The 15,427-nt window shown below is 37.3% G+C and overlaps 1 protein-coding gene across 1 annotated transcript; it reads left to right on the top strand.

Annotated features, from left to right (window-relative positions):
• Positions 1-1,017: 1,017 nt before the first annotated feature.
• Positions 1,018-14,457, top strand: LOC109246422 (serine protease inhibitor Kazal-type 6). The gene is made up of 4 exons (XM_053907650.1): positions 1,018-1,141; positions 4,415-4,437; positions 12,983-13,098; positions 14,239-14,457. Exons 1-4 carry the CDS (start codon positions 1,084-1,086, stop codon positions 14,282-14,284), a joined length of 243 nt encoding a protein of 80 aa, XP_053763625.1. The 5' UTR covers positions 1,018-1,083; the 3' UTR covers positions 14,285-14,457.
• The last annotated feature ends 970 nt before the right edge of the window (positions 14,458-15,427 follow it).

Raw genomic sequence — 15,427 nt, 5'->3', positions numbered from 1 at the left:
GAAACTTTCTCATTATCATTATACCCATTGTTTATTTTTGTTGTTATTCCCATAAAGAAAGCTATGGCACCCAACTCTTTGATCTCTCTTGCAATTAAATTGGCCATGATAGTCAATGGGTCTATGTATATGGACAGTGTATTTTCAAGGAGTTAAAACAAAAAGCTTTAGTATGACCATTCTTTTTTTACTTCACAGAGAAAAGGGAAATATTGAATATACTGTATTTCAAATATTACTCGATTGGGTAACTTAAAAAAAAACACTTTAAGTTTTTTGTTTAAATTCCAGTTAGTTAACATACAGTATAATTATTAGTTTCAGGTGTACAATATAGTGATTCAACACTTCCATACATCACCAGTGGTTCTAAACATAGTTTTTGCAAATAAAAAACATACATTGATGGACTCCCTTCTTCATTTGACTTCAGAATTAAAACTCACTGGCATTTGACAACGGCAATTATTTTAAAAATTAACAAGCTGATCCCTCCCCAGAAAGTGCTTTTTCAGATGTAGTCCTGGTGACAGTGTAGGATACCTATTTCTCTGGGGTACACCTTGGATGATGTGGACTTTGAAAATTCAAGTTACACCCAAGATTCCATTCCCTGGTGGTTACTCATCTGGACCACAGACATGCAGGACCTGTCTGAAAGAGACCTAGGCATCAAGCGGGCTCCACCAGTGAATCATCCCTTTAATACAGCAAAACCTTAGAGGGAAGAGCAGGGAGGATATATTGGTTGTTAGGAAAACGTAGGCTACAGGTGGAAAATGACATCCTCAATTATTAAGACCCAAGGTGCGAGTCACATAATTGTTCTAATTTTTAAGCATGATGGAGAGCATGAAGCCTTTCTTTAAGTTGGTAAGAGGTCCCAATAAATGCCTAAACTTTACAGATTTGCATGTGGTTTTAGAATGTGATTTATAAAGAAGGTGGAGATCCCAACTCCCTTGATCGTCTCTCTCTCTATATATGTATGTCTCATTGTGTGTTTTAGTGCTCTGGGAAGTGTCTTGACACAGAACCTGAGCTGGACAAAGCACTCTTGACCTGAGTGAGCTAACTGGCACCATGAAATTATTGAGTGTCTTTCTGCTCCTGTCTCTGGCTCTTTTCAGCATTTTCTCAGGTGAGTTTTTTTTTCTTAAAATTATAATCCAGTATTTATACTTAACTGGAAATAAGTGTATTTCTCTACCATATTTCACAATTCTAACGATTTTGATATTTAGAAAATTCTGAGATCATAAGAATGATAATGATTGTGATAATGAAAATGGTGATAGTAATGATAAACATAACTTTTGTGTTGAGCATATACCATATTCCAGGCATGTACTAAGGGCTTTTATGCCTTATCTCCAATACACATGGCAAGGTATTTATATCTATATTCTATATATAAAAAGAAGAACATGGCACAAAGAACTTAGGAAAATTGCCAAAGGACTTGCAGCTAGTAAGTAGAATTTAGAATTTGAATCCAAGACTTCTAGACATTACAGTTGATATTTGTTCCACAGAACTAGTCTGGAGGATGAGTAATCGTTGTAACTATTAGTTTGGCTTCTGAGACAAAAGGAAGATTTCCTGTCCTTATTATTCTTATAACTGGGCTGCAAATAACTGAAATTGAAGCCAGGAGGAAAAAGGCCACTCAGAGAATGCTCCAGAAAAGTGAATGAATCCTAAAATGCAGAAACATATAGGCTGGTAGTAAATTAATCCTTCAGGCACGGGACTATCTTTTGTCACTTTAATGAGCAATGGTCATATATTCTATCAATCCAGACTGTTTACAGGGTCATTACAGTTCAATCTGGCATTTTTCATCACAGGATCATGTGCACAAACAGGGCCACTGTACCTATTTACTTCCTTCTTTATTATTCTCTTCTTTGCTGTTGCAGTGGACAAAGCACATGCTAGAGACTCGAGACCCAACACCTAGGCCCAAATCTGCCACTAATGGCCTGTGTCACCTGGAGAAATAGCACAACATTTTGAGATCTTCTCTCCTTTGTAGAATACTAGAAATGTGTGGGTTCTGGGAACTTCCATGTCTGATACAACGTTTTCCAGTGACAAAAGTGGTTGAATTTTGCTGCTATCAGAGATTTTAAATGGCTGAACATGTAAAAAAACAAGAATTTTTCATTGAAACTAAACAGATGGACAAGTCATGGTTTGCCGGGAACTGGTCATATTTATGTAAATAAATACACTTAGAAATATTTTTTAAAAATTGGATACAAGGTTTCAGTGATGCTATTGAGTGAGTTTGACTACGTAAGCCAAACAGCTTGAGTGAGTGGTTCAGTCAACTGCTGAGGTGACATAAAAAATAGATCTATAACTACATTAAAATTTACTTACAAAGATAGTTTCAGAAATTAACTGATATCCTTTTATTGCTTCTCTTTACAAAAGCTAATGGATATTCTCATTGGATCTGATTGGCCAATACCAAACACTAACACAAAACTGAGTTCTTCACAGACTTATCCGTATTTGGGAAGGCACTGGGCCTAAGAGTCTTAATGTGCCAAGGGAAATGAAGATCAGTCTTGGCATTTCCTTTTTACAGCTGTGTGATAACACTTCTGTGTGTCATTTTCCTCTTCTATAAAATGGGAATGTAAAAGGGCTGGCCCTACATGGCGTTTTAAATGAGAAAATGCATGCAAAGTCCTTAACATAGTGAGTGGGGCATAGTAAGAGTTCGATGAACACCTATTAATATTGCCATTATTAAAGTTTAATAATAAGAATACTGGATTGGACTCAGACATTGTAAATATTAATTCTACTTCTGCCTTGACATTTCCTACCTAGGAGACATTTGGTGAAATCTCTCCTCTTCTGATTAAAGATCTGTACAGTGGAGAAATGATGAAAAATTATAACAATGTATTGTCATAAAAATCATTTGAACCGGTCATAAAAATATAGGCTTCCAGGCCCCGTGTGATCTTATACAATGGAGTTTTCAAATGATTATCCTTAGAATCTATACTTGGTTGTTGTTTTGTTTTTGTTGTTGAAATTGTGCTTTACTTATTTATTTTTTTAGTAGAGAAATCCTCCTTTTTTATTGAATATAGTGGGCACACAGTGTTACTTTAGTTACAGGTGTAGAACATAGTGATTCAACAAGTCGCATACATTATGCTCTGCTCACCACAATGGGAGCTACCATCTAGTAACCCACCACATGGGTTACTGCAGTTAAGGTTGGTAATCACTACAGCAGATGTTCATTAACTTCCTTTTAAATTTAAAAGCCTTGTGCTGACCAGAGTTAGAGAAGGATCACACTTAGTCATCCACTTTCTGTCATCAAAGTGGCCTTGGGCTTACATGTGAGAAGTGTTGTTGACACAGAAGTTCCACAGAAATGGCCAGAAATCAGCAGCAGCTTCTACCAGAACTGAACCTAAGACTTTTATATCAGTATTTTAAACCGCTGAGCGAATTAGCCACAACCTAAAATTCACACACATAATCTTAAAGATGGAGGGAGAGACAGAAGCAAGACTGTATTTATGGACTTTTTTTCTCTTTCAGGAATTTAGAAAGATGTAGCAGGAGAATGAGTCATAGAGAAGAGAATGAGTTTGTCCTTACAAGTCTATATTTGGGCCAAGTCTTTTTTTTTTTTTTAATTTTTTTAACGTTTTATTTATTTTTGAGACAGAGAGAGACAGAGCATGAATGGGGGAGGGGCAGAGAGAGAGGGAGACACAGAATCCGAAACAGGCTCCAGGCTCTGAGCCATCAGCCCAGAGCCCGACGCGGGGCTTGAACTCACGGACCGCGAGATCATGACCTGAGCTGAAGTCGGACGCTTAACCGACTGAGCCACCCAGGCGCCCCTGGGCCAAGTCTTTAAAGCTGGTTGAGTATAAAGGGCAGAAGTGCAATGTGGGGCTCAAAGAACAAACAAATGTAGTGCCTTCCCCAACTGCCTGTAACAAAGGCTTTGGGGAGGGACTCCATGCATTTGAATCCTAGAATGTCAAAGTTAGAGGAAATTTTCCAACCCAGCTTCCGACCCAGTGAAGCCAGAGATAACAAGGTCATTTCCAGAGTAAATGAGTGACTCGACCAGGGCAGTCACATGAATTTCCAGACCCTTAAATTATTTCCTCTCACCTCATCCCAACCTCCAGAAAATATTACCCCATTATAGTACATGTGCTTATATCCCTTTCAAACTTTCTACTGCTCCCTAAGAAGTGAACACATATAAAAAATAAAACTACCATGCCATGATTTGTTGAGATGACCAAGAACCAAGAACAAGAATCATGCTGGGCTTGGGCGTGTCCTAATTTTGCAAATCTCTCTTTTTTGCACACTCAGAGACTACCTTGTTTGGATTTTGTGCTTTTTTTTTCAGGTGTCTTCAGTCAAGAAGGAAAGGTCAGTACATATTTTTTATCTTTTATTCAGACCTGGGTGGTGTTTGGCTAGAATTCCCAGACCAAAGAGAGGTTTGCCTGCGGGTGAAAGAGCAGAAACAATGAACAAGCAGACCGAATGCAGAAATCAGAAGCAAATCCTTTTTCAACTGTAGCATCTCTACGAATATACTGTGTTCCACTTAAAAGAGCCTAAATGCCCATTCTCAGATTTTGTTAAAGTGAAATGAGTATAAATAAAAACAGGATGAATCTGTGATAGCACTGATTTCTATCACTCATTTCACTGTGTGATCTTGGGCAAGTTACTCAGCTTCTCTGAGCTGTAATTTCCACAACTATAGAAAAGGGATAATATTATTCACCTCATAGAGTTAGATTTAAGTTAAATAAACTATGTGGGAGCATTTGGTAAAAGGATGACTTAGCGATTAATCGTTACCAGTTTATCAAGGAGTTATTAGGACAGAGGCTGCTACTTTCTGTTTGGAAGCAAGGCAGCCAGCGGAGGCAGCTTGTTTAATGTTTTGCACTGAGGATACACACACTGATTCACTCAAACTGAAATACAATTTGGGTTAAAAATAGGAATAGACACAAGTTATCTTCAAGATTTGGCTGATTAATCCACCAACTTTTTTCCAGTTTTCTTGTTCTACCAAAAGACAAATCATCAGTATTCACTCTGCCAATCCTGTCCCTGTGTCTATACTGAACATTTTTACGTGACTTTTGGCCTTGGTTCTTGATTATCCTTGTTGTGCTCAAGAACTCTTGGCGTCCAAAGTTTCCAGATACCACTGCCAAATGATTGGAGTTAGCAAAGGAGCTGAAAAATATTTTCCAGCCCTTGTATACCTACCACTTGCATAAAACTTTTTTTTATTTCAAATTTTAGGATCTCAGAAATTGATGCATGCCTTACAATCGATGATGCCTTACAATTAACTGCCAGTGTGTGTGTGTGTCTTTGTGTGTGTGCACACACATGCACTTGTGTCCTAGTGCACGTGCACATGTGTTTGTATTGCTATATATAATCGTACATTCTAAATTTGATTTATTCTTATGTTTAAATATATATGGTAGCACAGTCTATGTTAAATATCAAAACAAACAAACAGAGAAAGGACATCAGATCAAGACAAACATTTCATATCCCATTAGGTAGTAATATGTGATAAGGGTATTATACATACGTTTGAAATATATGGAATTTAACCCCAGCTTTCTCCTTAACACACAAGTTGCTTCTCTTCTTTCAGCTTGGAATTCCAGATGGGACTTTTAGTGTTTTCTAGGACTCATCTAAAATCTGCAATTTACTAATGCTATTCCTTTAGATGGACCCAAGTCTTAGAGTCTGCTTCCCTGAGGATCACAGGGGATGCTTCCTCAGTATGCCAATCCCTAAGCACCATGCCAGACTTACTGAATAATAATCACACAGCTGGGGAGTTTTGAATCTACATTCTAGGTAATTATCTGATGCTGGGAAGCAGTGACTTTCAAACATTCAAACACACTAGAGACAACATAGACCAGTCCTTGTTCGAATACTCACAGGCTGTCTCTTGGGATGTCTCTTGCCTTCTCATTGTCTCTGTTTCCACATCCCTAAAATGAAAATATGGATTCAATGATCTTTAAAGCCTCTTCTGGCCTTAGGTATCTGAATCCTATGAAGGCTACTGTTTTTCTTCTGCGTGGCTGGAAGGATGGTGACAGTCCCAACAACAGACAGAAGTTGAAACTGTCTTTAGGAGCATGCCTACTCAAGTTGATCCAGCCAGTACAAAGGGAGAAAGATTTTCTCTGACATCAAAGTCATTCTTCTGATGCCAAGAAAGCTCTCCATGATGGAGCACTGATGGGAAGTTAGAGTGAGCAGCTGAAATTATTGACTTGTAAAAGTTTCACATTCTTTCAAAGAGAGTGTTCAAACTAAACAAAAAGCATGTTCCTGGACTTTTGGAATTCAGAGTCTTGTAAAATTTTCCCCATAAATGTAAATGACTAATATGCTGTCAGCTCTTTAATTTGCCAAGTAGGAACATTAAGTAATATAAAAATAATATAGTAATAATAATAATTAAAAGTAAAACTACTATTTGCCCTCACCAGCCTTCATTAAAGAAATTATTGTATCATACCAAAGTGCTTGAATGACATAATCTCAAAATAAGGATAGTTTTTTTAATGGAATAGATTTTTCTTTTAGAACTACTCCCTACATTGTTTTATTTTTCTTATTTCCCTACCAAGCTGTGTATTTAGGAACATAATCTTTTTGTTTGTGTGTTGGTTTTTTGTTTTTCTTTTTATTTATTTATTTAAAAATTTTTTTAAATGTTTATTATTTTTTCTCAATATATGAAGTTTATTGTCAAATTGGTTTCCATACAACACCCAGTGCTCATCCCAAAAGGTGCCCTCCTCAATACCCATCACCCACCCTGCCCTCCCTCCCACCCCCCATCAACCCTCAGTTTGTTCTCAGTTTTTAAGAGTCTCTTATGCTTTGGCTCTCTCCCACTCTAACCTCTTTTTTTTTTTTCCTTCCCCTCCCCCATGGGTTTCTGTTAAGTTTCTCAGGATCCACATAAGAGTGAAACCATATGGTATCAGTCTTTCTCTGTATGGCTTATTTCACTTAGCATCACACTTTCCAGTTCCATCCATGTTGCTACAAAGGGCCATATTTCATTCTTTCTCATTGCCACGTAGTACTCCATTGTGTATATAAACCACAATTTTTTTATCCATTCATCAGTTGATGGACATTTAGGCTCTTTCCATAATTTGGCTATTGTTGAGAGGGCTGCTATAAACATTGGGGTACAAGTGTCCCTATGCATCAGTACTCCTGTATCCCTTGGGTAATTTCCTAGCAGTGCTATTGCTGGGTCATAGGGTAGGTCTATTTTTAATTTTTTGAGGAAACTCCACACTGTTTTTAGGAACATAATCTTAAGGATCTGTTTAAAAGAATATTCCAGATTGAAATTAACATAACAAACTGCTGAAAACTAATAATCGTCAACCATTTCCCCTTTACAATAATTTTAAGATATCTATATTTATTTCTGGTAGTATTTTTTAAATTGTTTTTAATGTTTATTTATTTTTGAGAGTGAGAGAAACAGAGCACAAGCAAGAGAGAGACAGAGAGAGAAGGAGACACAGAATCCAAAGCAGGCTCCAGGCTCTGAGCTGTCAGCACAGAGCCTGACACAGGGCTCAAACTCACAGACTGTGAGATCATGCCATGAGCCGAAGTTAGATGCTTTACCACCTGAGTCACCCAAGTGCCCCTATTTCTGTTAGTATTTTAAGTTAAAGGCATGGTAAATATTAGTATAGTAAAACATTAGTTTTAGTATTAAATATTAAATATTTACTATTAAATATTAAAAAAATATTAGTATCGTAAAACAATGGTCTATGGCTAAAATATGTTTGGGACAGTTCATTTTTCCTAATTAACTTGCATTAATTTACAGTTAAGATACTGACAGAATAACTAAATACAACTTGGCAGTGTTAACCAGCATCTATAACTACAGATAGGAGAACTCAGGCTTTAGAAAGAGGACCTATCTCCTTCAAGTTTACCAACAGCAGTAAAACTGTGCAGTCAGCATCTTTGGATGCCAGACTCCACATTGAGTGAGCTTCTGTAGCTCCACACTACCCCTGATCAGCAGTAGAAAGCCATTGTGCCGTACATGTGAATGCATAGTTTTCTTTTTTTTAATGTTTATTTGCTTATTTATTTTGAGAGAGTACGAGGTGGAGGAGAGCAGAGAGAGAGGGAGAGAGAAAGAATCCCAAGCAGGCTCCACGCTGTCAGCGCAGAGCCCAACTCCAGGCTCGATTTCAGGAACCACAAGATCGTGACCTGAGCCGAAATCAAGAGTTGGACGCTTAACTGACTGAGACACGCAGGCGCCCCAAGCAGCATAATTTTCTAAACAAATATATGCTATCGTTTACTATCCTCGCTTCTTAAGTAAAAAAGTACTAAAATGAAAACAGTCATTTAAAATAAGCAAATTTGTCTCCCCGTGCAGCAGGGATTTGGGAACTTGGAGGACTTAGAAACAGAGAGCATAATTCACTACCTTGGCTCGGAAAGAAATGTTGAAGGTGGTGACAGGTCATAAATTTGGAATTGGTGAAGAGGGACGTAGGGTAAAGAAATGCATGAAGGGTGATACTCGCAACGGGAAAGAAGTGGCAATGTTTTAACCTGAGGTAGGTTGAAGAATCTGAAGAACGGTGCTATGGTAAAAAGTGAAAAAAAAAAAAAAAAAAAAAACGAAATGTAGAACTAATTTGGAGGGAGAGATAAAGAATTATATTTTGGCATAATTTAATATGAAGTGTGAATCAAATCATTGACTAAAGTTGCCCTATATATTTCACCTATTCTCGCCTTTACTGAAAAATACTCCCTATGCATATTATCAGCTCCCTTCTTTATCATACCGCTCCCTGACTTGGCTTCTGCTTCCCTGTCTTCACACTCCTTCCACACACCAAAAGTGCTCTTTAAAAAAAAAAAAAAAGGCCGCTTTCAGGACATAGCCATTATTCATGATTTCTTTATGTGCTATAATTGATCACTCCAAATGTTTTTGGAACTCTCCCCTGACTTCTACACTACGTCAATACCCTGGCTCTCCAACTATTTCTCTTCTATTCCCTTTATTGTCTTTTCTGTTTTCTTCCCAAGAATTCACTATGGGAATTTTCAAGAAAATTCTATGTATTTGATTTTCTCTCTCAGAACATGTATTTTCCCAGATGATACTGATGAGTTCCAGACCTTTTTTCCCTTTAGTCTTCATCAAAATCTCAGACTCTAATTCCTAATTGTCAGAAATATACCATTCTCAACATTTCTTTCCTGAGCCAATGCAGTGAATTCTGCTCTCTGTTTCTAATTCCTCCATGTTTCAAAATCCCTGCTGTATGTGCTGATTTTAAACAACTGTTTTCATTATAGTACTTTTTTGCTTAAGAAGCCCTACACTCTGGTGTGTGTGTGCGCATGTGTGTGTGTGTGTGTGTGTGTGTGTGTGATTGTGTATGTATTTGCAAATTTTTACTGGATTTATTTGTAGAACTAAAATGCTGGACTAAAATATCAATAATCCTGACTCTTTAGTTGATTTAGTAACCATATGAGCTCATTTTCCAGACAAGTTAAAGGATTTGGTAGTCATTATTAGCAAAAAAACATATTCGAGTACTAAAGTGTCATTTTATTCCAAATTTTAGAGGGCACAGTGTTTTGAAGAACCACAAGGGGTCACCCAAGTGCCTAGAAGCAGTCTCTGGAAGCTGAACTAAGGAAATAAATGGAGGTGCTTGTTAAATCCAACACCAATTTTAAAAACATCCCAAAATTCACTAAAATAGGATAAGAAATAATGGGCTCCAGAAATTGTATATTCTGATACAGTATACACTGTTAGTATTTGTGGTAGCAATATTCCAGATACCTGGAGCTTTACAAAGTGTTTTCAAAGGGTTTATCATCAGAGTTAGGGCAGGCTTGCAAGAAGAAGCTCATTTTCCACACTCCTAGCTCAGGGCTATTTCAAATATTCTATCCTGACTTTCTACAACTTTTACATGACCACCTTGGATTCTCATAGCAACTCTGGCAGTGAAGCGTAGAAACTGTTATTTCTTTTCAAGTTTTTAATTAAGAAAATTGAGGCACAGATACTGAGTACTTTGTCTAAGATGGCACAACTAGTTAATGGCAAGCAGCAGAACAAGTCCTATAATGGGATCCTTTGGCTCCAGTTCAGGGATGGTTGGAAGCCACTACAATCTGAAAGTGTGAGGTGTGTCTATTTTCTAAGGAAGTGTGTTCGTATGCCATTTGATTGATTTGCTTTTAATTGTTGAAACCTTTTGTTCTTCCAGTAATTCCAGGGGGCAGTGGAAGGGGAAAGTGGGCTTGGGGAAGGACGTGGTGTGTAGACACTCTCACGGTGTCTTCCCAACTGCCTCTCCATATTTGCCCCCCAACTGCCTCTTCCATATCTGCTTTCTAAAGGACAAAAGAGGGTGGATTACAAGATCAGAGGGCCGGCTGCCAGGGAAAGGTGTCTTAAGGAGGCGTCTCTCTCATGTAAGAGACTTTCTTTTTTCTTTACCTCACTGACCTGACAGTAGAGACACACATACCTCTGACTGAGATGTGCTGTCCTCAGCTTCCATGCTGCCTGTGCCTGGCCCACGGGGGCATCTGTCACACATTGTGCCATAACGATCTATGTCGTCTCTGCTTCCCTAATGCAGATGAGATGGTGAGCCTACTGAGAGTGTTTGTGACTGATTCCTCTTTGTATCATCAGCACCCAGCACTGTGTCCTCCAAATTACTAGCTACCCATTGGCAGTTTGTGGAATAAATGAAAATATTAATGATGATTCGGGGGTTTACAGTTCTTTCTTGGCCCAAGCACACAGTTGCAAATGTGTACATCAACGACTTAAATGTAAAATACAAAACAGCTTTTGAGAAGAAAGTGTCCTATGATTTATAATGCCCCAAAGATTTTCCAGCCTTTTTTCCATTTGGAGACCTACAGGAAAGATTGCTCTCCTGGAGGTATTAAGAAAGGGTAGCGTTTTCTTTAAGAGTTGTGGGAGCGAGTGGGACTCAAGGTGAAACTATCTCCTATGCAACCATGCCCTAAGATCTCTGATAAATACCATACTGCCCAACATCAACAGTACAAGTGCCTAATTTCAACAAAAATCTATATTTAATAGTCTCAGATGCCTTAAACCTGATATATGTGCTATTTTTAAACTCAGTTGTGTGGTTCTTTTGCTGAGCATTTCTCCATGAAAACCTTCAGAGAGGTTTGTCAGTATACAATTGTTTACATAACATCTTGAACAAATGATTCATTTCACCTTTTCCCATACATTCCGTCCATAAGGTACTTCAATAAAGTCTGTATGTCTTGACTGTAAGTGTGGTCAAGGGTGCCTAGCAACAGGTGTTCTTTTTTTCTCTCAATGAGGATGTGTTGGAAATCAGCCACAGCAGATTGTTGGCAATTTGGATCAGCAATGAGAAGGAATATGTCCAAGCACTGATTTCAGTGCCTCCTGGTTATGTGGCATTGGTAAGCCACATAATTTTCCTGAGGATCACTATTCATATCCATAAACTGGTTAACATAACATTATTCAATGCATATCTCAGGGTTATGCATTGAGTTAAGTGAGACTTAACTAATCCACATAAGAATAGTTTAAATATTATGAATCCATCAATAAACATAAGATAGATGGAGTAAAGGATGATCCCTGTGTTCATGTTTAGATGTTACTTCATTTCAGGGGCACCCAGGTGGCTCAGTCAGTTAAGCATCAGACTCTTGATCTCAGCTGAGGTCTTGATCTTAGGGTCATGAGTCCAAGCATGGTGTTGTGTTCTGAGCTGGGTGAGAATCCTACTTAAAAATAAATAAATAAATAAATAAATAAATAAATAAATGTAACTTCATTCCACACAGCTGACATTTGGAAGAGCTCAGTTTGACCTATTACATATTGCCCATACCCTGTCATAAAATGAGTCAAATGTCATTTGCACAGCAAATACTTACTCAGTTGACACTGAATTGAAAAGAATCTTAAAACTCCAGGCTACTTCTGAGAGACCACTATAAGTAAGGAGACATATTAGTGGCATTGGTACCACCATTCCTTCCATAGAACTCATGACGAGATTTACTAATTAGTCATAGCATATGTTTTCATCAAGTCTGGATGCAACCTCAGAATCCTTCTAAATAGAGCAGCTTAGATAGCCATTACTGTGTTTTTACAGTAGGCACAAAAGTTCAAATTCCACAAATAGACTCTGAGATAGAGGAAGTTACTAATAAAGACATTAGAATGGTATTTTCAAGAGATTATAAATGGATGTAACAGCCATGGAGAAAACTAACAAGCCATCAGATAACATCTGGTAACTCTTTGCTTGCAAGGAGTTCCTTGCAATAGCATCCATATCTTTATAGCAATGCAGGAGTGCTATTAGAGTTAAATTAATACAGTAAAAGAAAGAGGAAAGAAGGGAGGGAAGGAAGAAGGAAGAAAAGAGGGGAAGAAGGAAGAAAAGAAAAAGCAAGCAGCATGTAAAGCCCAAAAACGACTCTCATTTAGAATAATTTAGTGTTGGAGCAAAAAGTCCTACCTATAGCATTTGCCTCACTCCTTATAAGATGAGTAAGCATCTGCTGTACACCATTAACTTTCTCCTGAATACAATAACTACAGAAATGGGTTTCCTGTGTCTCAAAGGGAAAGTCTCAGTTACATTTAATAAATTCTAGTTAAGCAGATAAGGAAAGCTATTTTCTATTTCAGGAAGCTTTATATCATGGGTGTGTGTGTGTGTGTGTGTGTGTGTGTGTGTGTAAGTTTACCCAAAGCTTCTGTTCTAAGAGACAGTCCCTTAGACAGAATGCATTAATGTCAATGTCACTGTGCTTACGTTGGTAGATTGACTGCGGTGAGTTCCGGGATCCCAAGGTCTATTGCACACGGGAATCTAATCCCCACTGTGGTTCTGATGGCCAGACATACGGCAATCAATGTGCCTTCTGTAAGGCGGTGGTGTAAGTATTCATCAAAATCAGAAACATGAGAAGCTTGGAGAAAATTTATCATCGATAAAAATATTCTTTTATCCAAATTATTTTCAGACATTTCATTTTATACCAAATTATATGTTACTAAGGTACCAATTTCCATCCATTCTTCTCTTTTATTTTAATGGAAAGAGCCTTTCAGGAAAGAATAGAGTAAAAGATTATCCTTTATTATTCAGACTATTCAAACTTTACAGTTAGTATACTAGGAAGATTCTACCAAGGACCAATATTTATTGAATTTCCACATTTATAAGGAACAGAACAGATGCTGTAGATTTTAACTAATAAACTGTGACCTTCCCAGTAGATCAGTTTATAATTAATAAAAATTTATCCAACCAATCAGTCAATCTTTTAGTCTGATTGATTATAACCAAGGGAATTATAACCTTTGTTTACGCCAGATAAAAGTTGTCTCACTTCCTCACCACTGTCTTCATTTCCTTGTATTAGAGTTTCTTCTGTGAATGTCTTAATTACCATCAACTTTGCTGTAAAATTCCTAAGCGCGGGTATTATATAACTCCCTATTAATAATAAGAAAGCCAAGCATACAGAGTGAAATTAATAAATAGTGAATCAACACATAACAAATATGTGCCTCTTGCTTATGTAACATATCTGACTATCACCAAACTTTTCCCAGAAGAAAAGCAGTAGGGTAAGATGAGATTTGATTTAATGGATGCCTACTACTGAGAAGAACTGAATATATGATCTGCTATAAAATGCCAAATTCCTGAACACTTGGTTCAACTCCTTACATCTTCTATCAGAACTATGACACTAGAATCTTTGCCATTATCTCTCCTGTCACTTTTGCCTTTTCCGGCTGTGTACATACTTTCTCTGAGACAATGAACACTTGAAACCAAAAGGTCTAAGCCAGGGCAAAACTCTGAAATTTGTTTACACTTCATGCTGTCTGTAATTTGTCCAGATGTCATCTCTGAGTACATTTAATTGACTTCTGCCTTGTCATAAATGTGGAGAAATGTAGAATCACATGACTACATGAACTATGGAAAGCAAACCTTTTTCCAACCTTTGTGAGGAATACTGATGATACTGCACTGACCATGCATTCATCTTTCTCTTTTGTAGGAAAAGTGGTGGGAAGATCAGCCTAAAGCATCAAGGAAAATGCTGAAGTTTTGTGCAGTGTCTGTGCTGACTTCCAGCTGCTGCTTTTCTCACTTCTGTTTTTCTCTAATGGATCCTTTAAATTTATAAGACACACCTACTCTGCCTGGCTCTTGGGTAGTTCAATACATATCTATTTCCCTGGATTTGCTTGTCAATAAAGTAAATTCTGTAGAAGCATTTCTTGTGTTTTTACTCTGAGATCAAGAAGACATACAGATAATTACATGGCTTATTGACTGGCATAAACTTGGATAAAAAGACCTGTTTTTTTTGGATCTAAATCAACCAAGCAGTCACTGTGGGATCTTGGGAAAATCTCTTCCCCTCTCTTATTCTTACAGTTGCCATGTGGATGGTAAAGTATTTTTAACAATGTGATACTACATTAGGCTTACAGTTATTTTACAATATCTATTATTTAAGCTGTAGAATACATAATATCGTTTCTTCCTAATTTCAGGAAAAGTATTTTATATAAAAATAAAACGTTCAGCTTCTCTAGACCCCAGCTTTCTCATCTTTATGGAATGGTGGACTTATGCAGATAGATGTTACCCTTTATTTATACAATTGAATAGGACCTAACCAAACTGGGGGATGCATTTAATATTTAGATAAAGAGCCTGGGAGTGGATTAAGTTATGCTAGGGAAGATAGACACCTTCTACTTCCTGAAGTGTGGGATTTGTGCTCTTCCGTGCTTACAGACTATTCCTTTTGCTGGAGAAAAATGATCATATAATATATAGTTAGGGTAATAAGAGGGTGGACCATTGAGTCACACAGACCAGAATGTGAGTCATGACTCTCACATAAGCTATTTGTTTTTGAACAAGTCATTTGATTTCTTCGATTTATGATGTATTCACCTTTAAAATGGAAACACTAGTATCTATGTCCTAAATTTATCAAAAAGATTAGGAAAATGAATCATTTAAGCAGTTAAATGATCTCTGACGTGTAACAAGAGGTCAAAAATCAGTAGATTTTGCTGTTATGTTCTGTTTTCAATTTCAGCATTATACTTCTTCACTGCCCAGGATATTTTTGTTCTTTTTCTCAGTATTTACACAGTTTTTTTCTACCTTCTGTTCCTTTAACATTTTTTAAAATTCTCATCACGTGAGGTTTTTTCTGTCCTTTTTTT

The sequence above is a fragment of the Panthera pardus genome, unplaced genomic scaffold (assembly GCF_024362965.1).
Source record: "Panthera pardus isolate Hobbes unplaced genomic scaffold, ASM2436296v1 HiC_scaffold_2, whole genome shotgun sequence".
NCBI classification, from domain to species: Eukaryota; Metazoa; Chordata; class Mammalia; order Carnivora; family Felidae; genus Panthera; species Panthera pardus.
This window is presented reverse-complemented; position numbering and strand designations above follow the sequence as displayed.

Excerpts from the sequence above, each read along its gene's own strand:
- LOC109246422 (XM_053907650.1), top strand. The coding sequence starts at position 1,084 with ATGAAATTATTGAGTGTCTTTCTGCTCCTGTCTCTGGCTCTTTTCAGC. Across the intron at positions 1,142-4,414 it reads TCTTTTCAGCATTTTCTCAG|GTGTCTTCAGTCAAGAAGGA; the intron begins GTGAGTTTTTTT and ends TTTTTTTTTCAG. Across the intron at positions 4,438-12,982 it reads TCTTCAGTCAAGAAGGAAAG|ATTGACTGCGGTGAGTTCCG; the intron begins GTCAGTACATAT and ends TTACGTTGGTAG.